General features: G+C 36.4%; 1 protein-coding gene across 1 annotated transcript in view; it reads left to right on the top strand.

Moving 5' to 3' along the window:
• Positions 1-23025, top strand: part of ITFG1 (integrin alpha FG-GAP repeat containing 1) — a 236301-nt gene that overhangs the window by 153197 nt on the left and 60079 nt on the right. Inside the window, exons 11-12 of the mRNA XM_082676237.1 lie at positions 12661-12811; positions 14349-14457. Coding sequence (XP_082532363.1) covers positions 12661-12811; positions 14349-14457 — 260 coding nt within the window. The remainder of the gene's footprint in view (positions 1-12660; positions 12812-14348; positions 14458-23025) is intronic.

The raw sequence follows: 23025 nt of genomic DNA, 5'->3' as shown, positions 1-23025 counted from the left end.
CAATAAACCCAAGTTGATCATGATTTTTTATCTTTTTATTCTATCTGTAGTCTTCAATTTGCAAGGTACTTAGTTCACTGAAATATGTCCATATCAGAATCATGTCGTATCTTTGCATGGTTCTCTGGTTATCATGAAGCAAGATATGTATGAGTTTGAGTGAACACTGTACCATGCAAAGCAAGATCTGACTCTACTGTTGGATTTGATTTTCTAGAATGTTGTTAAAACTTTTCGCATCTGTGTTCGTGAAGAATATTGGTGTGTAGTTTTCTTATAATATCTTTGTCTAATTTGATGTGTAATGTGGCTTCTTAGATGAGTTGGGAAGCATGTCTCTCTCAACAATTTTCTAAAGAGTTCGTGTAGAATGGATATTATATCTTCTCTAAAAATTTGGCAGAATTCATCAGTGAAGCCATCTGGACCTGGGGTTTTTCAGAAGGCTTAAAACTGCAATTTGAATTTCTTTCTTTATCTTATGAATGAGCTTTGGTCATTTGTGACTTCCAAGGATTTTGTTCGTTTCATCTAACTTGTCAATTATATTGGCACAAAAATTTTCATAGCATTATTATCCTTTTAATATCAGTAAAATCTGTTGTGCTGTTACCTGTCTCATTCCTGTTATTTGTACTTTGTATCTTCTCTCTTTTTAATTTTTTTAAATGGCCATTCTCATTGGAAGTTTATCAGTTTTAAAATTGTTCTTCCCGAAGAACTGGCTTTTGGTTTCGTTGATTTTTCTCTATTGTTTTTCTGTTTTCTACTTCTTTGCTTTCCTCTATGTTATTATTTCATTTCTTCTGCTTATTTTAAATTTTATTTGCTCTTATACTTCAGTTTCTTAAGGAAGAAAGTGAGATCATTGATTTGAGATCTTCTTTTCTAATTAAGTGTTTAGTGCTATAAATTTCCATCTAAATACTGCTTTAGTGACATACTGCCAGTCTTGATGTGCTGTGTCTTTATTTTCATTCAGTTCAAAGTACTTTGTCATTTCCCTGTGCTGCACTGAACATTGTGGTACATGTCTCTTTTTGGATTATGGTTTTTTCAGGGTATATGCCCAGTAGTGGGATTGCTGAGTCATATGGTAGTTCTGTTTTTAGTTTTTTAAGGAACCTCCATACTGTTCTAGTGGCTGTATCAATTTACATTCCCACCAACAGTGCAAGAGGGTTCCCTTTTCTCCACACCCTCTCCAGCATTTATTGTTTGTGGATTTTTTTGATGATGGCCATTCTGACCAGTGTGAGGTGATACCTCACTGTAGTTTTGATTTACATTTCTCTAATGATTAGTGATGATAATGATCATCCTTTCATGTATTTGTTGGCAATCTGTATATCTTCTTTGAAGAAATGTCTGTTTAGGTCTCCTACCTATTTTTGAACTGGGTTGTTTGTTTTTTTGATATTGAGCTGTATGAACTCCTTGTATATTTTGGAGACTAATCCTTTGTCAGTTGGTTCGTTGGCAAATATTTTCTCCCATTCTGAGGGTTGTCTTTTCATCTTGTTTATGGTTTCCTTTGCTGTGCAAAAGCTTTCAAGTTTCATTAGGTCCCATTTGTTTATTTTTGGTTTTATTTCCATTTCTCTACGAGGTGGGTCAAAAAGGATCTTACTGTGATGTGTGTCATAGAGTGTTCCACCTGTGTTTTCCTCTAAGAGTTTTATAGTGTCTGGCCTTACATGTAGGTCTTTAATCGATTTTGAGTTTATTTTTCTGTATGGTGTTAGGGAGTGTTGTAATTTCATTCTTTTCCATGTAGCTGTCGAGTTTTCCCAGCACCACTTACTGAACAGGCTGTCTTTTCTCCATTGTATATTCTTGCCTTCTTTATCAAAGATAAGGTGACCGTATGTGTGTGGGTTTATCTCTGGGCTTTCTGTCCTGTTCCATTGCTCTGTATTTCTGCTTTTGTGCAGTACCATACTGTCTTGATTACTGAACCTTTGTAGTATACTCTGAAGTCAGGGAGCCTGATTCCCCCAGCTCCATTTTTCTTTCTCAAGATAGCTTTGGCTATTTAGGGTATTTTGTGTTTCCATACAAATTGTGAAATTTTTTGCTCTAGTTCTGTGGAAAATGCCATTGGTAATTTGATAAGGATTGCATTGAATCTGTAAATTGCTTTGGGTAGTATAGTCATTTTCACAATGTTGACTCTTCCAATCCAAGAACATGGTATATCTCTCCAGCTGTTTGTATCATCTTTAATTTCTTTCATCAGTGTCTTATAGTTTTCTGCATACAGGTCTTCCGTCTCCTTAGGTAGGTTTATTCTTAGGTATTTTATTCTTTTTGTTGCAGTGGTAAATGGCAGTGTTTCCTTAATAGTGGTGAGAGTGGGCAGCCTTGTCTTGTTCCTGATCTTAGAGGAAATGCTTTCAGTTTTTTACCATTAAGACCGATGTTGGCTCTGGGTTTGTCATATATGGCCTTTATTATGTTGAGGTAGGTTCCCTCTATGCCTAGTTTTTGGAGAGGTTTTATCATAAATTCTTGTTGAATTTTGTCAAAAGCTTTTTCTGCATTTACTGAGATTGTCATATGGTTTTTATCCTTCAGTTTGTTAATATGGTGTATCACATTGATTTGCATATGTTGAAGAATCCTTGTATTCCTGGGATAAACCCCACTTGATCATGGTGTATGATCCTTTTAATGTGCTGTGGGATTCTGTTTGCTAGTATTTTGTTGAGGATTTTTGCATCTATGTTCATCAGTGATATTGGCCTGTAGTTTTCTTTCTTTGTGACATCTTTGTCTGATTTTGGTATCAGGGTGATGGTGGCCTCAAAGAATAAGTTTGGGAGTGTTCCTCCCTGTGCTATATTTTGGAAAAGTTTGAGAAGGATAGGTGTTAGCTCTTCTCTAAATGTTTGATAGAATTCGCCTGTGAAGCCATCAGGTCCTGGACTTCTGTTTGTTGGAACGTTTTTAATCACATTTTCAATTTCAGTGCTTGTGATTGGTCTGTTCATTTTTTTCTTCCTGGTTCAGTCTCAGAACGTTGTGCTTTTCTAAGAATTTGTCCATTTCTTCCATGTTGTCCATTTTATTGGCATATAGTTGCTAGTAGTAATTTCTCATGATCCTTTGTATTTTATAGTGTCAGTTGTTACTTCTTTTTCATTTCTAATTCTGTTGATTTGAGTCTTCTCCCTTTTTTTCTTAATGAGTCTGGCTAATGTTTTATCAATTTTATTTATCTTCTCAAAGAACCAACTTTTAGTTTTATTGATCTTTGCTATTGTTTTCTTCATTTGTTTTTCCTTTATTTCTAATCTGATCTTTATGATTTCTTTCCTTCTGCTAACTTTGGGGGTTTTTTTGTTCTTTCTCTAATTGCTTTAGGTGTAAGATTAGGTTGTTTATTTGAGATTTTTCTTGTTTCTTGAGGTAGGATTGTATTACTATAAACTTCTGTCTTAGAACTTCTTTTGCTGCATGCTATAGGTTTTTGGTCATCGTGTTTTCATCGTCATTCGTTTCTAGGTATTTTTTGACTTCCTCTTTGATTATTTCAGTGATCTCTTGGTCATTTAGTAGTGTATTGTTTAGCTCCATTTGTTTGTATTTTTTACACATTTTTTCCTGTAATTGATATCTAGTCTCATAACATTGTGGTCGAAAAAGATACTTGATACAATTTCAATTTTCTTAAATTTACCAAGGCTTGATTTGTGACCCAGGATATGATCTATGCTGGAGAATGTTGCATGAGCACTTGAGAAGAAAGTGTATTCTGTTGTTTTTGGATGGAATGTCCTATAAATATCAATTAAGTCCATCTTGTTTAATGTATCATTTAAAGCTTGCGTTTCCTTATTTACTTTCATTTTGGATGATCTGTCCATTGGTGAAAGTGGGGTGTTAAAGTCCCCTACTATGATTGTGTTGCTGTTGATTTCCCCTTTTATGGCTGTTAGCATTCGCCTTATGTATTGAGGTGCGCCTGTGTTGGGTGCAGAAATTTTTACAATTGTTATATCTTCTTGGATAGATCCCTTGATCATCATGTAGTGTCCTTCCTTGTCTCTTGTAACATTCTTTATTTTAAAGTCTATTTTATCTGATATGAGTATTGTTACTCCAGCTTTCTTTTGATTTCCATTTGCATGGAATATCTTTTTCCATCCCAGCACTTTCAGTCTGTATGTGTCCCGATGTCTGAAGTGGGTGTCTTGTAGACAGCATATATACAGGTCTTCTTTTTGTATCCATTCAGCCAGTCTGTGTCTTTTGGTTGAAGCATGTAATCCATTTATATTTGAGGTAGTTATTGATATGTATGTTCCTATTACCATTTTCTTAATTGTTCTGGATTTGTATTTTAGGTCTTTTCCTTCTCTTGTGTTTCCTGCGTAGAGCAGTTCCTTTAGCAGTTGTTGTAAACCTGGTTTGGTGGTGCTGAATTCTCTTAAATTTTGCTTGTCTGTAAAGGTTTTAATTTCTCCATTGAATCTGAATGAGTTCCTTGCTGGATAGAGTAATCTTGGTTGTAGGTTTTTCCCTTTCATCACTTTAAATGTGTCCTGCCACTCCCTTCTGGCTTGCAGAGTTTCTACTGAAAGGTCAGCTGTTAACCTTATGGAGATTCCCGTGTATGTTATGTTTTGCTTTTCCCTTGCTGCTTTTATTATTTTTTCTTTGTATTTAATATCTGATAGTTTGATTAATGTATGTCTTGGCATGTTTCTCCTTCAGTTTATCCTGTATCAGACACCCTCTGTGCTTCCTGGACTTGACTCTTTCCTTTCCCATGTTAGGGAAGTTTTCCACTATAATCTCTTCAAATATTTTCTCAGACCCTTTCTTTTTCTTTTCTTCTTCTGGGACCTCTATAATTAGAACGTTGGTGTGTTTAATGTTGTCCCCAAGGTCTCTGAGACTGTCCTCAATTCTTTTCATTCTTTTCTCTTTATTCTGCTCTGCAGTAGTTATTTCCACTATTTTATCTTCCAGGTCACTTATCCGTTTTTCTGCCTCAGTTATTCTGCTATTGATTCCTTCTAGAGAGTTTTTAATCTCATTTATTGTGTTGTTCATCACTGTTTGTTTGCTCTTTAGTTCTTCTCGGTGCTTATTAAATGTTTGTTTTATTTTCTCCATTCTATTTCCAAGATTTTGGATCATCTTTACTATCATTACTCTGAATTCTTTTTCAGTTAGACTGCCTATTTCCTCTTCATTTGTTTGGTCTGGTGGATTCTTACCTTGCTTCTTCATCTGCTGCATATTTCTCTGTCTTCTCATTTTGTTTAACTTACTGTGTTTGGGGTCTCATTTTCGCAGGCTGCAGGTTTGTAGGTCCTGTTGTTTTTGATGTCTGCCCCTAGTAGGTGAGGTTGGTTCAGTGGCTTGTGTAGGCTTCCTGGTGGAGGGGACTGGTGCCTGTGTTCTTGTGGGTGGGGCTTGATCTTGTCTTTCTGGTGGTCAGGACCATGTCTGGTGGTGTGTTTGGGGATATCTGTGAACTTAGTATGATTTTAGGCAGCCTCTCTGCTAATGGGTGGGGTTGTGTTCCTGTGTTGCTAGTTGTTTGGCATGGGGCATCCAGCACTGGAACTTGCTGGCCGTTGGGTGGAGCTGGGTCTTAGTGTTGAGATGGAGCTCTCTGGGCAACTCTTGCTGATATCACATGGGGCTGGGAGGTCTCTAGTTGTCCAGTGTCCTGAACTCGGCTCTCCCACCTCAGAAGCTCAGGTCTGACACCAGGCCGGAGCACCAAGACCCTTTCTGCCACATGGCTCAGAAGAAAGGGGAGAAGAAAAGAAAGAAAGAAATTTTAAACTTTTTTAAATTATTAAAATAAAAAAATACTAAAATAGAGAGCAACCAAACCAATAAACAAATACACCAATGATAACAAGCGCTAAAAAGTAAACTAAGATAAACATAAAAATCAGAAACAAATCAGCCTCAGACAGCAAACCCCAAGTGTACAGTTGCTCCCAAAGTCCACCGCCTCAATTTTAGGATGATTTGTTGTCTCTTCAGGTATTCCACCGATGCAGGGTACATCAAGTTGACTGTGGGGTTGTAATCCACTGCTCCTGAGGCTGCATGGAGAAATTTCCCTTTCCCTTCTTTGTTTGCAGAGCTCCTGGGGTTCAGCTTTGGTTTGGGCCCCACCTCTGCATGTAGGTTGCCCTCAGGCATCTGTTCCCCACCCAGACAGGAGGGAGTTAAAGCAGTGGCTGATTAGGTCCCTCTTGCTCACTCAGTCCAGGGAGAGGGAGGGGTAGGGTAGTCATAATTGGAATGCAGGGTGAGCCTGCGGCGGCAGAGGCCACCGTGACGTTGTAACAGCCTGAGGTGCACCGTGTGTTCTCCCGGGGAAGTTGTCCCTGGATCACGGGACCCTGGCAGTGGTGGGCTGCACAGGCTCCTGGGGGGGGGATGTGGGGGGTGGATAGTGACCTGTGCTTGCACACAGGATACTTGGTGGCGGCAGCAGCAGTGTTACTGTTTCATGCCCATCTCTGGAGTCCGAGCTGATAGCCACAGCTCATGCCCATCTCTGGAACTAACTTAAGCGGTGCCCTGCCTTCTGTGGGCACAGAGGGAAGGAATCCCCTCTCCTCACACACCCTGAAACAATGGTCTCTTGCCTCTTCGGCAGGTCCAGGCTTTTTCCCAGACTCCCTCCCGGCTAGCTGTGGTGCACTAGCCCCCTTCAGGGTGTCTTCTCGCAGCCAACCCCAGTCCTCTGCCTGGGGTCTGACCTCCGAAGCCCTAGCCTCAGCTCCCAGCCCCCACCCTCCCCGGTGGATGAGCAGACAAGCCTCTCAGGCTGGTGAGTGCTGATCGGCACTGATCCTCTGTGCAGGAATCTCTCCACTTTGCCCTCCGCACCCCTGGTGCTGCACTTTCCTCCGTGGCTCCGAAGCTTCCCACCCCACACCCCCGGTCTCTGCCAGTGAAGGGGCTTCCTAGTGTGTGGAAACTTTTCTTCCTTCATAGCTCCCTCCCAGAGGTGCAGGTCCTGTCTCTATTCTTTTGTCTTGTTTTTTCTTTTTTCTTTTGCCCTACCCAGGTACCTGGGGGTTTTCTTACCTTTTAGGCAGTCTGAGGTCTTCTGCCAGCGTTCAGTAGGTGTTCCGTAATAAGAGTTGGTCCACACGTAGATGTATTTTTGATGTATTTTTGGGGAGGAAGGTGATCTCCACGTCTTACTCCTCCACAATCTTGAAGGTCCCCCCTCTTTGAGCCATTTTAATCCTGTCTCCAGTATCTCTTATTTCTGCCTCTGCAGTTATCGGTGCCAGAGTTCCTCTGGGCAGGTCCATTGTTGACATAGTCATAATCCTCTATCTGTACATCACTTTGAGGGTGCTGATCATTAAGAAGTCTTGACCTTTTCCCAGACCCTCTCATGTATTTGAGGCATATCCTGTAATGCTAGCTAATGCCTAACACAGTGCCTGGAACTGCTCACAGATTCCTCCTCCAGAACTGCTCAGGTGGCAAAATGTTTCATGTTTTGAGGTGAGAATTGAGGCTAGCTCAATATTTGCGAAATAGTTTGGAGAACATTAGTATCCCATGTCTTGTTAATGCTTGTTTGAGTTAAAGGACTCTAGGGATATCTAAGGCAGATTCATCTTCTGAGGCTGACATCACAGAAAGTAACTGCACCTTTTGACAAAAATAGTCTTTCACAGCACTGTCTGGAGGACTGGATGTGACATTTTATTCCATTGGGAATACTGTTCTTCTTCACCATGATGCGAGAGGTGCGGGGCTCTCACGACCCAGGCCACCCAGCTCTCAGATCTCTTCCAGAACAGCCCCCGGGGCAGTTGCGGCTACTGGGGCACAGACACAGCAATGGGTGATCAAAGCCTGCAGCTCCTGCCGGGCACTCTAGGCAGAGACCAGGGCGAGCCCCAAGCCCAGGTAGCCGGGTGAACAGAGATAGTGCATGGAAAATTCCCAAAGGCACGTGCTCCTCATGCGCTGAGGGGCCGCCTGATTTCTTCTTTTGCTCGTAGATTATTTAGTGGTGTTTAATTTCTAAATATTTGGAGATTTTCCAGATATCTTTTATTGATTTATTTTTTCCTTTTTTTTTCCAGCTTTCTGAGATATAATTGACATATAGTGACATTGTGTAAGTTTAAAGTATACAGTATTATTTGATATATGTATATATTGCAAAATGTTTACTACATTAAGGTAGTTAATATCCTTTATCTCACATAATTACCATTTTCTTGTTCTTATTGTTATAGTTAAAAACATTAAAGCCCTACTCTCACAGCAGCTTTCAAGTATAAAGTACAGTATTGTTAACTATAGTCATCATGCTGTACATTTGATCCCCTTAACTTAATCATCTTATAACTGAAAGTTCATGTCCTTTGACCGACATCTCCCCATTTCCCCCACCCCTCAGCCACTGGCAACCACCATTCCACTCTCTGATTCTATAAGTTCAGTGTTTTTATATTCCACATACAAGTGATACCATACAGTATTTGTCTTTCTGTTTCTGATTTACTTCACTTAGCATAATGTCCTCTAGGTTCATCCATGTTGACACAAATGGTAGGATTTTCTTCTTTTTTTAAGGCTGAATATTCCAGTGTATGTATATACCACATTTTCATTCTTCCATTGATGGACACTTAGATTGTTTCCATATCTTGACTATTGTGAATATTGCTGCAACAAACATGAGAGTTCAGATACCTCTTTGAGATCTTGGTTTCACTTCTTTTCAATATGTACCCAAAAGTGGGATTGCTGTATTATATGGTAGTTCAAATTTTAGTTTTTTGAGGAAACCTTACATTTTACATCTGCTTATGTCATTAACACCATGCTGTGTTGTTTAATTATCAGTTATCTTTAAAGAGGTTTAAATAACAAGAAAATCTTTTCTGTTTGCCTACGTATTTCACATTTTCACTGATCTTCATTCCTTCGTGTAAGTGCAGATGCTCCATCTGGTGTTATTTCCATCTGCCTGATGGACTTCCTTTAACATTTCTTATAGAGCATGAGAAAAATACTGACATAAATGAGTATATAAGTATTATTAACCTTTTAGTGAAAGAAACCATACATTTTAAAAACAATAAAAGGCTGGGGTGAAATGTTTATAACATATCAGAGTAATAATAACAGCACATATAATAATAACAGCAGATATTGAAAGTGTGTTGTGCTATGTACTGGGCACTACATTAAACCATTTACCATGTATTTTCTCATTTAATCCTTAAAACAGCTATTTGAGGTAATGTACTGTTGGGTTTTTTTTTTTAATTTTTATTGGAGTATAGTTGCTTTACAATGTTGTGTTAGTTTCTGCTGTACAGCAAAAGAGAATCAGTTATACATATACATATATCCCCTCTTTTTTTTATTTCCTTCCTGTTTAGGTCACCACAGAGCATTGAGTAGAGTTCCCTGGGCTATACAGTAGATTCTCATTAGTTATCTATTTTATACATAGTAGTGTATATATGTCAATCCCAATCTCCCAGTTCATCCCACCCACTCCCTTCCCCCTGCTTGGTATCCATAAGTTTGTTCTCTACATCTGTGTATCTATTTCTGTACTGTTTTTACACACATTTTGCAAATAAGAATATGAGAATAACAGGTAGGGGCTAATGTCCTTAACAATCAGAGATCTAAAAACCAATAATTGAAAAAATTTAAGTGCCAATTCTTAGAAGAAATATGAATAGATAATAAACATAAAAGAAATACTCAGCTTCTCTCATATAATCAGGAGAATGAGATAATTTTTAAGCTACCCAATTGGCAAAAATAAGAAGCAGTGTTACTAATATTGGCAAGATATGAAGAAGGATATACTAGAGGTATAAATTGGTACATTTTTTTAGAAGGCCATTTAGCTTTACCTATTCACATTTAAAATACGCATATCCTTTGACCAGATGACTTCATTTGGAAATCCTTATACAAATTCTCAAGGAAAAATTACGTGTGTGTGTGTGTGTGTGTGTGTGTGTAATGGGGAACAATTGAAGACAACCTGATTATCAATAGCAGGGTGTTAAAACGAATAATGGCATAGCTGTATAATGGAGTAAGCATTGAAAGGAATGGGCATGTGGGAAACAGGCAGTTTGATGGGCTGCTGCTGGGGGATATATATTGGTACAACTTCTCTGGTGGGAATTTTCAAAATAGATTTCAGAAGTCCTCATTCAGGTTGTATCCCTTTTCCCCATGTGTATGCTATGTTATTGAGTGGAAAGAAAAAAGTTGCAGAATAATATGTATAGTAGAACCCAACTGGGTTTGTTTTGTGGTTTTTTTTGAAGGATATATATACTTAAATATTTGTATGTTCCCAGAAGAAGGTTTGGAAAGATGCACACCAAGTTGTTAACAGTGATTTTCCCTGGAAAAGAGGAGTTCAACTTTTTAAATGTCTCTATTACTTGAATTTTATAATAACTTTTGCAATAGTTTTGAAAAAAAAATGTTTTTTAAAAGTTATATCGGTTGTAATTGCCAAAAACACATAGAGCAGTTGACTCAAAAGAAGCAAGACTGTTTCTCCCCAAGGGTTTCCAAACCGAATGAATCAGAATTCTTTCTTCCTGGGTTTAAATGGAATTTTTTTTTTTATAGTTAAGATTGTTGGGCTCTACCTGTAGGGCTCAGTGGAGTTTAAAAGAACTGAAATTTTGTAGACCCCATGTTCCAGAGCATAAGACTAACCTGTTTAGTGAGAATTCAGACAAAAACCATGGTGCATGGCATTTATAATCTTTACAAACTCATATCAAAAATTAAAATGACAAATTATGCAACTGCAGTTAGAGTTTTTGTTGTAGCTTATGTTGTGTATTTGAAATTGTGCCCAGAGTTATAATACAATAATGAAATCCTTTCATCCCTGTTGTGAAAAGGGAAACCAGTGGCAAATTATCACTCAAAACGTCGCCAGTGTGATGCATTGGTTGTAAAAGATTATAGAGGGCTGCCTTGGGAATTCCCTGGCGGTCCAGTGGTTAAGACTCAGTGCTTTCACCGCTGTGGGCCCAGGTTTGATCCCTCGTCAGGGAACTAAGATCTCACAAGCTGCATGGCATAGCCAAAAAAAAAAAGAAAGGCCACCTTTATCACTGGTTCTCATGTTTTAGTATAATCTAATAACAAAATAGAGTGTTCTTCATTTCTGTGAAATATCTAGTAAAATTGTTTAGCTACAAAGGTAGGATGGGTAAATTACCTGGAAAAAGTATTACAAATTAGAATTTTAAAATCAGTTATTAGACAGGAGACAAAGAAGAAATCATTATTCCTTCTAGTGGAATAACACTATTATATGTTAGGCCTTGATCAAAGCCACCTCAAAGTTTTCCATGTAAATGTTATAATCTGGGAGTTTAAACTATTTCTGTTGGAATTTTTTATCTAGAAAAATAATGTGAAGCTAATCATATGTCAAGTACATCAAGTAAATTGAATATTTTGCATGTTTCCTTACTCTATTGAACACTGAAAAATTTACCTTTCTTATAATAGAACTTTTTTCTTTTCCAAATTGCCCAGACCCAAAGTAATATCCAAAGTAATATTTTCATATGGAAAAAAAGAAATCTGTCTTTAGTTTTATTTAAAATAATTATTAGAGAAAATTGAGCAGTAATAAAATTTAAGCTTTTTAGCTTATTATTTTCTATGTAACATAGAGGGACCTGAAGGAATGTAAATATTAGAAAATGCCTATAAATAGGAGCCATTACATCAAATCACACCATTTACAAAAGTTACTTCTGTATTTAAAGAAAATATTTTTACATGGCATGCTGTTGCACTACGTAAGTAAGAGTGATGATAATACAAACACTTTTACGAAGATCTAAGTGAATGACAGGAATTGTTCTAAGTATTTTGCACTCGGTATTTCATTTCTTTTTTACAACAGTTCTTTAAGTACTCATGTTACTCAGTTTACAAATAAGGATCTGAGTCTTCAGGAGGTTAAATAACTTGTTTAAGGTCACGTAACTGCTAAATGACAGAGCCAGAATTTGAATCCAGGTAATCTGGTTCCAAAATCTAAACTCATCACCACTTTGCCTATAGAGTAGGATTCAAAAGGGAGGACTTCATAGCTATGCAAAGTACAACACTTTTTTTTTTCTATCTTTTATCTGAGAGGTACTCAGCAATATCTACTCTACTGTCCGTTTGGGAAGCTCAAATTGTATCATTGTAGATTTACTGCTTTGGGTTTACAAGACTTGGGGATGTCAGGAATCTCTATTTAAAATGCAGGTTTTTACCTAAGGAGTTATACAAATCTAAAGGGATGATGACAGTGTCCAGGAACTCAGTAATGAAACACCGGGTCGATGGCTGTGGAGCAGCAAGGAAGGGCGGAGAGATGGACTTGGAAATCACGAAAGAGGAGAGAGAGGCCAACAACTGACTAACCTCAGGATTTTTGCCAAAGGCTGAAAAACAATAGCCAACAATTTAAGTTTTTTATGACTCAGGACAATAATTAGTAAGATGTAGGGATTTTTTTCATGTTACTTAAGTGTATACCATTTACCATCTCTTTGATTCTAGTAAAATACAGCATAGCTGATGCTACTCAGCATTGATATGTTATATTGACTAAATGCCATTGCCTTTGTCTCACAGCAATCAGCAGGCCTTTTTACTGGAGAATGTCCCTTGTAATAATGCAAGCTGTGAGGGGGCGCGTCGTATGTTTAAAGTCTACTGGGAGCTGATGGACCTAAACCAAATCAGAGATGCAGTGGTTGCCACCTTCTTTGATATTTACGAAGATGTGAGTTCAGAGCTCTTCTGTGTGTTTGGAATCTAATTGCCATCCACTTTCACCCTGTTTGACCAGAAAATGTAGATGAGATTATGAAAGCAAATGAGTTAATTAAAGAAAGCTCCTTTTAATGTTAAATGACAGAGGGAACACATTTATTGACACCACTGACTGATTAGTACAGTGAAATACGAAAATGCTTTTATCTCATTTTATGCTTGTTCAGATTAAACCACTAGAGAATCATGCTCACAGCAATTGTGCATGTGCACGAGTAGAGAAAAGAACAGCCAACAGATAACAGACCCTTAAACCCGCACAAGATCACAGAAGAATGGGTTCAGTGTGTACTCTCTCTTAACCTAGTGAACTAGAGTTGGCATCTATTGCTACAGATTCTTGTGACTGTCTTCAGTTGCCAGGTGGCCTGGGAAAGGCGCTCAGGGCCCTGGTTTTCTTCTTTCTAATGTCAAAAACCAGTTTATCAAGTGCTTCTGGGCATTGTTGAGGGAAAATAGAATCTCCCAAGCTGTTTTGTTCTTTAAAAGTAAGCCAGTTTATCACTCAGAAAAATAATAAATTCTGAAAAAAATGTGTTAAATTCCAGAGTTAATATGTCACAGTATATCCTTGTAAAACAATTTGATTATTTTAAAACGTTAAATCTCCATCAAGACATTATGTCCAACCCTAAGCCCGGTTGGTTGGTTTGTTTTTTTTTTTTATAAGAGGCTAATTCTCAATTATATGAATTATCCAAGTCCTTATTTTCCTCTGTCTCTCTGCTACCAAATCTTGTGTTCGTTCACTTTTCATAAGCAATTTCCAAGCATGAAAGTAATTGGTAAAAATATCGCAAGAGGGAAAATCAAGAGAATTAACTACAAATCAATTAATTTCTGTACATAAAAATATCATAAATGAAATTTAAAATTGTGTTTAAATCTGGGAAATAAATTAGCTATGAAAGAATTAAATAATTAATATTCTTAACGTAGAAAGGTTTGTTCAAACTGATACAAGTCACCAGAAACTCCCACTGGAAAAACAGAACATGATTAAGGCAATTTACAGAAAAAACACAAGTAGCTAACATATGAAAAGATATGATAAATGATCAACCTCATTAAGAGTCAGCAGAATGGAAATTTTAATGAACACACCTTTTTTACCCCCAATAAAATTAGCAAAGCTTCCCACTTTTTTAGGAAAAAAAAATAATGGGGGCCAGGGCAGATGAAAAGGTACCTTCTTTCTCTGATGATTGGAAACACTTCGGTACTCCATATCACAGACCTTTAAAAATTCATGCAGATATGACTGGAAGGAAGTACAAAATGCTAACAGTTATTTTCAGGGATTAAAATTATAGGTGTTTTTCATTTTATTTATATTTTAATATTCAAGTTTTTATATTTTTAGTATTTTTATTTTAAACATCAAGTTGAATAAATAAGGTTTATATTTACATGGTAAACATATCATGCATTTTCATCATTTTTTTCATTCAGTCTAGTAGTTCTTACCATTTTTATGTTTTTTCCAGGGAATATTGGACATTGTAGTACTAAGTAAAGGATATACAAAGAATGATTTTGCCATCCATACACTAAAAAATAACTTTGAAGCAGATGCTTATTTTGTTAAAGTCATTGGTGAGTATTTGTTTTATATGTTTTATTATTACTATTAAATATTAACGTTTAATTTTTTTTTAACATCCTTATTGGAGTATAATTGCTTTACAATGGTGTGTTAGTTTCTGCTTTATAACAAAGTGAATCAGCTATACATATACATATATCCCCATATCTCTTCCCTCTTGCGTCTCCCTCCCTTCCACACTCCCTATCCCACCCCTCTAGGTGATCACAAAGTACCAAGCTGATCTCCCTGTGCTATGCGGCTGCTTCCCACTAGCTATCGGTTTTACATTTGGTAGTGTATATATGTCCATGCCACTCTCTCACTTTGTCACAGCTTACCCTTCCCCCTCCCCATGTCCTCTAGTCCATTCTCTTGTAGGTCTGCGTCTTTATTCCCATCCTACCCCTAGGTTCTTCATGACCTATTTTTTTTTTAGATTCCATATATATGGGTTAGCATACAGTATTTGTTTTTCTCTTTCTGGCTTACTTCACTCTGTACGACAGACTCTAGGTCCATCCACCTCACTACAAATAACTCAATTTCATATCTTTTTATGGCTGAGTAATATTCCATTGTATATACATGCCACATATTCTTTATCCATTTTTCTGTCGATGGACACTTAGGTTGCTTCCATGTCCTGGCTGTTGTATATAGAGATGCAGTGAACATTGTGGTACATGACTCCTTTTGAATTATGATTTTCTCAGGTTATATACCCAGTAGTGGGATTGCTGGGTCATATGGTAGTTCTATTTTTAGTTTTTTAAGCAACCTCCATACTGTTCTCCATAGTGGCTGTATCAATTTACATTCCCACCAACAGTGCAAGAGGGTTCCCTTTTCTCCAGCATTTATCATTTGTAGATTTTTTGATGATGGCCATTCTGACTGGTGTGAGGTGATATCTCATTATAGTTTTGATTTGCATTTCTGTAATGATTAATGATGTTGAGCATTCTTTCATGTGTTTGTTGGCTATCTGTATATCTTCTCTGGAGAAATGTCTATTTAGGTCTTCTGCCCATTTTTGGATTAGGATGTTTGTTTTTTTGATATTGAGCTGCATGAGCTGCTTGTAAATTTTGGAGATTAATCCTTTGTCAGTGCTTCATTTGGAAATATTTTCTCCCATTCTGAGGGTTGTCTTTGCATCATGTTTATGGTTTCCTTTGCTGTGCAAAAGCTTTTAAGTTTCATTACGTCCCATTTGTTTATTTTTGTTTCTATTTCCATTTCTCTAGGAGGTGGGTCAAAAAGGATCTTTCTGAGATTTATAACATTTAATTTTGTATTCTCTCTGTCAACACATTTTCCAAAGAGTAAAACATGCTCCTACATAACATATGTACAACTCTCCAAAGCAGATGATCAGCTTCAATACAACAGTACCACCCTGTTCAAATTTTGCCAACTGTCCCAACAATGGCTTCTTTCTTTCTGACCCAGAAGTCTGTCGAGGAATACCTACTGTCACATCTTCTCCAATCTGGAATAGTTCCTTTTCATGTCCTTATCAGTTTTAAAGAATACAGGCCTTACATTCTGTAGGATAATCCTGTTTCTTCCTTACCCAGCTCAGACTACACATTCTTTGCAGAAACTCCACTACATGGAATTTAGTGGAACCAATGCTGTGGCCTCTCAGTACATCAAATCAGTAAGCACGTGATGTTGACCTGTCCTGCCACCCTGGTGATAACCTTGATCATCTGGTCATCTTGATGACTACTAGGTTTCCCCACCTTAAATTCACTATTTCCCCCTTTGTCATTGATTAGTACTTTGTGGAGGGGTATTCTGATATTACTTTAATAGACTTTTCCATATCAAATTTCTACCTACCAGCCTTAGAGTCCATTGATAGCTCCTGCCTGAATCAAGCATCTATTTGATAGGTGTCAAAGAGTGATTCTATTTCCAACACCCCTGCATTTTTTGGTTGGCATTCTACTCTAAGGAAGATCTTTCCCTTATCTCATTTATCAGTATAGATCTGTGTATTTGTATTTTATTCAATAAATAATATCGTTTCTTTTAATGTTAAAATTGTTCCCAGTGAGGGCAGTAGGAGCTCCTTCAGACTGGCTCCTTTATCTTTTTGACATGTGCTCTGGCAAAACAAGATGTTCCAGGTGCATCTTTTACCTCCCTTGCCCTAAGTCTAGAATCTGATCTCTTTCTTCAAGGAGCCCTGGTTCCTTTGAGTAGAGGATGGTATTTTAAAACCCAGTTCTGGGTGCTCAGTGTGCTCATTGCTACTGGGCTGTTATTTCTTCTAGGTTTTCTCAATGGACAGAACTAAGAAATACAGGTAATGTATCACACATACACAACACATATATACATATATTTGTATATGTGTATACAACACATATATTTGTACACACAAATATACATACCTAAATATATGTGTATACAACACATATATTTGTATATACATACCTAAAACTATTTTATATATATTATATAACAATGAATTCATATCATTACTTCCATTTCTAATCCAACACAACATTTCAAGGGTTCCTTCTAATCTTTTCTGTTTGTAGACATCTTCTCAAACTCCCATTTTCCTCAGTATAGTTACCTATTTGTTCACTGTTACCTGTTCCCAACCATGCAAGCTATCTACCATCTCCTCCACCTAACACTTATGTTCATCGTAGAGATCCTGTACATGTTTTGTTAAGTGTATGCCTAAGTATTTTATTTTCTTTGATGTGATTACAAATGTTATTGTGTTTTTATGTTTAGTTTCCACATGTTTGTTTTTAGTGTATTGAAATACAATTGATTTTTGTTTGATGATCTTGTATACTGCACCCTTGCTGAACTCACTTATTAGTTCCAGGAGGGTTTTTTTAGATTCTGTGGAATTTTCTACATACAAAATCATGTCATTTGCAAAGAGGGACAGTTTTATTTCTTCCTTTCCAATCTGTGCCCTTTTTTTTTCTTTTTCTTCTTCTAGGTAGAATTTCCATTGCTATTGATATGTTGAATAAGGTTGGTGAGAGTGGACATCCTTGCCTTGTTTCTGATTTTAGGGAGAAAGCATTCCATCTTTCACCATTAAGAATGATATTAGCTTTTTGGAAATGCTCCGTATTGTATTAAGGAAGTTTCCCCTATTTATAGTTTGCTGAGAGTTCTATCATGAATTAATGTTGAAAGGCAACTGTTTTTGTGTCACTGTTATTATAGTTGACATCAAGACAGCCATATCTGTTCATTTGTGAATGAAATGACACAGTATTTTGTATAAATATTTATTACAGTTTTGAAGCGGTCATAAATAGCTGAACACAGAAAAGCGACAGAATAATGAATGAGTGTTGAGAGATTTATTTTGAGACATGAAAATGACAGAAAATGTAATTTTCTTTTCTAACCAGCAAATTCACTCTTATTTGAATGAACTAAGAGTATTTCCCCGTCTTCATTACTACTGTAGCCACACAATACTGGTATTATGAGTCTAACCATTTCTGTACTTTTAATCCATATGACTGTCTCCTGTTCTTTATGATTTTGAAGGGGGTATTATTTGGCTATTTCAGAGCTTCTCAAGAAAAAGTAAGCTTCTTTAAAGAATCAAGTAATGATACAACAAACTACTTGAAAATGAAATGACATATCTGAGGTTTTTCTTTAATCCAGGCAAGTGGGAAATGGAGTATAGGTGAAATGACTTTGGCCATGTGTTGTTGACAGTTGAAGTTATGGGAAGTATGAGTGGGATTCATACATAATCCAGGCAACATAAAAATTTTGTTTATGTTTGAAAAATTACACGTAAAAATTTTAAAAACCCAAGAGTCTCTTGAGAGTCTGTGGCCTGTAACTTCCTAACCTAAGTCAAGGATGGGTATCACTGGGTAGCACTGCCATCACCTTAACAGTATCCCAAGGAAAGTTTTCTCCAAACATTACCAAGCTCAGACCCAGAGATAGCCAATTTGATGTAGGAAGTTTTAGTTTTAGAAAGCAAGATAACTTTGCACTTATGGATATTAACATAAATGTTAATAACATGCTTTATAGAAAGGTCATGGGTAATGAGATAATTTAGAGCAATTATTTGTGAAAAATAACCTTCTAGTTGTCTTGAGATGCTCTTCCACTCTTTCCTTTGATTGTTACTTGTTTTCCTTAAGCAGACAGTTACTAGTATATAGTTACCCTTTCAAAGCCATCTACAATGTCCAGAGTTGATTTTGCTCTAAAGTAACTGTTACTCTAATGCTCAAACCAGCCTATGTTAAATGTCACTGTCTCAGTTAAGGAAATTCGGGTACCTAAGCTTCTGTGTGTGGCTAGGGAAAGGTAATGCTATCCTTCTGCCTGTTCCCTCACTGATTCCCACAACACCACAGATCTACAGAATGCTCTTCACACAGGGGACTCTGTGTGTTGTGGAATTGGAGGGGTTCCCTAGCTCCCCTGAATCAGAACTAGCTCCTAGCTCTAATTTGTTTCTCTTATTCCTGTCAGATACATTAGAGGTTCTGCATTCTGATTCTACTAGTACTTAACGCAGATTTCTAACAAACATATGTGAACCTGTATTTCCTTGGATTTTTAAAATTGTAACAGTATCTTCACCTTTCACTACCCAAATAAGATGAGACCTTTCAAAAGCTTTTATTCCCCTGCCTTCTTCCAGATTTTGTTGAAATACTGTGGAAGTTTATTTCTGGATGACTGATTTGGTAACAGTTACAACCATGTTATCAATGATTATTTAAACTTAACAAGTTTTACTGGCTTTATTGTCACCATTTACATATATACCACATCTTTACCTTTATTGACTCGAATTCCTATTTATTTTGATGGAATGCTTCCTCAAGAGATTTTCAGAAAGTTGTACATAGGCTAATATATTTTCTGAGTACTGGTATGTCTTAAAATATATTTTATTAAGCATAGGATTTTTTAATTTAAAAAATAATGAATGAAAGGTAGGTAATCAATAACAGACAAAAGAAGTTTTCCATATAGAGTCTAAAATAATGTCTAAATGACAAGAATGGGTAGGATGGGGGTCTTTATTTTACACGTGATATTTGATTATAATATTTGCTTAGGATTCATGTGTCTTAAACAAAAACTAAAGACATTTTCAGAGACTGAATGTGAACAGTCACCCATAATCCAGGCAAGGATTTTTCATTTTAAATGCTACTAAAACCATTATACAGTATTGACCTTTATAGCTTTGACTTTATTCTACTCATCCTTGTCCCAACCTGCACATTGGTTTGGTGTTACAGTATGTATGCACAATTATTGCAGTTTTTTGGTTTTGGCATTTGTATAAAGTAGCTAATGTAAAGTGAATCACAAAGCTAGAAGCCAAGGTTTTATACTTTAAATATCTTTAAGAATACATGGGCTAAAAAAATTGCAGAGGAAGGAAGACTCCCAAACTCATTCTATGAGGCCACCATCACCCTGATACCAAAACCAGACAAAGATACCACTAAAAAAAGATAATTACAGGCCAATATCACTGATGAGCATAGATGCAAAAATCCTCAGCAAAATACAAGCAATTCGAATCCAACAATACATTAAAAGAATCATACACCATGATCAAGTGGGATTTATCCCAAGGATGCAAGGATTTTTCAGTATCCGCAAATCAATCATTGTGATACAATAACTGCAGATACTTACTGAATTAGTCAGGATTCTCCAGAGAAGCAGCACCAATAGAATACAGAGAAAAAGAAAGAGAGAGAGAGATTTATTACAAGGAATTAATTCATGCAGTTACAGAGGCTGGCAAGTACAAAATCTGCAGAGCCAATGTCCAAGTTTGAGTCAAAAGGCCAGCAGGCAGTTGTAGAAAGAACCAGGAAGAACTGATGTCCAGTTCATCAGGCAGGAAAAGCTAATGTTCTAGTTTGAGGGCCATCAGACAGGAGAATTCTTACTCAAGAGAGGGTCTGGCTTTTGTTATCTTCAGGCCTTCTACTGGTTAGATGAGGCCCACACACATTATGAAGAGCAATCTGTTTTACTCAGTTTACTGATTAAATGTTAATCTTATCCAAAAACACCCTCACAGAAACACCTAGAATAATATTTAACCAAATATCTGGGCACCTCATGACCCAGCCAAGTTGACACATAAAACTTACCATTACACTTACTGTTTACTCTCTTCATCAAAGAGAGTCTATGATCAAATGTGTAGTTTAAGAAGATGGATTTTGCAGCAATGTTCAGAAGAAAAAAATAGAGGTTCATCAAAAGAAATAGGTGTTCTGACCTGAGAGGTCAGGCTGAGGGTAACCACTGGAATACACCAGTCATCCAGGTGTGAGCTGATAAGACAGTAGAAAGAAAGTTGTAGCAATGGGTGTACAGAGAAAATAAGGTTAAAGCGTATAGCTTGGTGAGATTTTACATAGGTATACTCCCTTGTAGCCACACTCCAATCAAGATAAAATATTTCCAGTACCCCAGAAGGGTCCTTCATGTTCCCCTGCAAAAGTATAACCACTGTTCTGATCTCTGTCACCATAGATTAGTTTTTCCTTTTCTAACTGTCATATAAATGTAATCAGATGGTATGTACTCTTTGTGTCTGACTTCTTTTGTTCAGTAGTATGTCTATGAAATTCATCTAACACATACATTTGTAAATAGAATCTTACTGAACATATCTGCCTTTGTCTTATTTTTTTACCTTAGCAAGAGAGTATAAACACCCTTTCATGTCAGCACTTAACAGGTCTCTCTCATTGTTTTAATAGTTCCATGTCATTCCGTAGTACTATAGATGTTCCATAATTTATTTAGCATTTTCTCTCTTAGTGGACACATAGATAGTTTCCAATATTTCATATACATGAAATTGATGAGTTGAGGGGCTATGTTTTTAGTGTTAATAGATAATGCCAAATTACCTTTCCCAACAGTCATAGACGTTTATATCCCATCAGCATAACACTGTCCAGTTTACCACATATTCATCTGAGAGCTCTAAATTTTTATTTCTGTAACAAATTTGTTTTTAAAATAAGTAGTACATGCAAATGGTGAAAAAATACAGAAGAGTCTAATAGTGAAAAGTAAGTCGCTTTTTTACCCATGTTTCCCAGTGGTACAGTTCTTTTCCCCAAAAGCAACCTCTTCTTTGTGTCTGTCTAAGATATCTTAAACACATACAAGCACATATGTTTATATGCTTTTATTTTACATAAATGGTAGTTCTAGACTTTGTTTTCTCCACTTAACAATATATCTTGGAGATTATACCATAACAATATAATCTAGAGCTACCTCATTTTAACTACTGAATAGTATCATGTGTATGGATACAACATAATTTAATGAGTTTCTTATTGACAGATACCAGCTTATTTTCAGTCTCTTTTTATTATAATTAACGCCACAGTGAATAGCCTATAGAATAAATTCCTAAAAATGGAATTACTAAAAAATAATACATGTACACTTTTTAAATATGCTCTATTGAAATATACTTACAGAAAAGTGTACATAAGTACACAGGTGTATAAATTTTGACAAAGTAAATGCACACATGTAAGTACACCCAGATCAGGAAAAACATGATACTAGCAACCAGAAGCTTCCTCATGCCCACCCTTTTCATTACTGACCCAGTTCACCTACAGGTAACCACTAATTTAATTTCCAGCACCTTAGATTAATTCTGCCTGGTTTTGAACTTTTTAACATGTGTCCCTTCATAGAAATCGTATCAGTTTAAACTTCCACTTACAGTGTAGGAGAATGCACATTTCCTAATACCTTCACCAACCCAATGGATTATTAAACTTTTTAAGTTTTGCCAGTTGTAAAGTGAAAGTATTGTCTTATTTTGCATTTTTCTTACACTGAGTAAAGTTCAGCATCTTTCCATATGTTCAAGAGCCATTTGTATTTTTATTTCTATGAATGGTCCTTGTCCTTTTTCATTTGCTTATTGATTTATAAATGTACCATAGTATATATTAGGGAAATTAATCCTTTGTGATATATGTTGTAAATATTCTTCATAGTTTGTCATTTATCTTTGATTCTGTTTTTCCTACAGACATTTTTATTGGTCTTTCATTTTTTGCCTTTCTGTTAGGTATAAAATTGATTTTTTTCCTGCCTAGTGAGGTTGAGTGTCTTTCTTCCTGGTTTTTTGATTATTTGTACTTCTCTCTTCTGGATATTGCTTCTTGATATCCTTTGTTTTTATTGGATTATCATCTTCTAACCCATATCTGGAAGCTCTTTGTATATTGGCAATAGTATCTCTTTGTAATGTATATTTTTTAAAGTTCACAGCCCCTTGTCATTAGTTTTTTTTTTAATTTTATGGTATTTTTTAAATTTTATAACAGCTTTATTGAGATATAATTTACATACCATACCATTTGCCTGTTTCAAGTATACAATTCAATAGCTTTTAGTATATTTACAGAATTGTACCAACATGACCACAATCAGTTGTAGAACGTTTTCATCACCACAGAAGAAACCCTGTACCCTTTTCTATTTTTTATTTTTTTAACTTTTTATTTTATATTGGAGTATAGTTG

Source organism: Grampus griseus, assembly GCF_964374135.1.
Source record: "Grampus griseus genome assembly, chromosome: 19".
Lineage (NCBI taxonomy): Eukaryota > Metazoa > Chordata > Mammalia > Artiodactyla > Delphinidae > Grampus > Grampus griseus.
The sequence above is the reverse complement of the archived record's forward strand: the minus strand, read 5'-3'. Positions and strand labels throughout refer to the sequence as shown.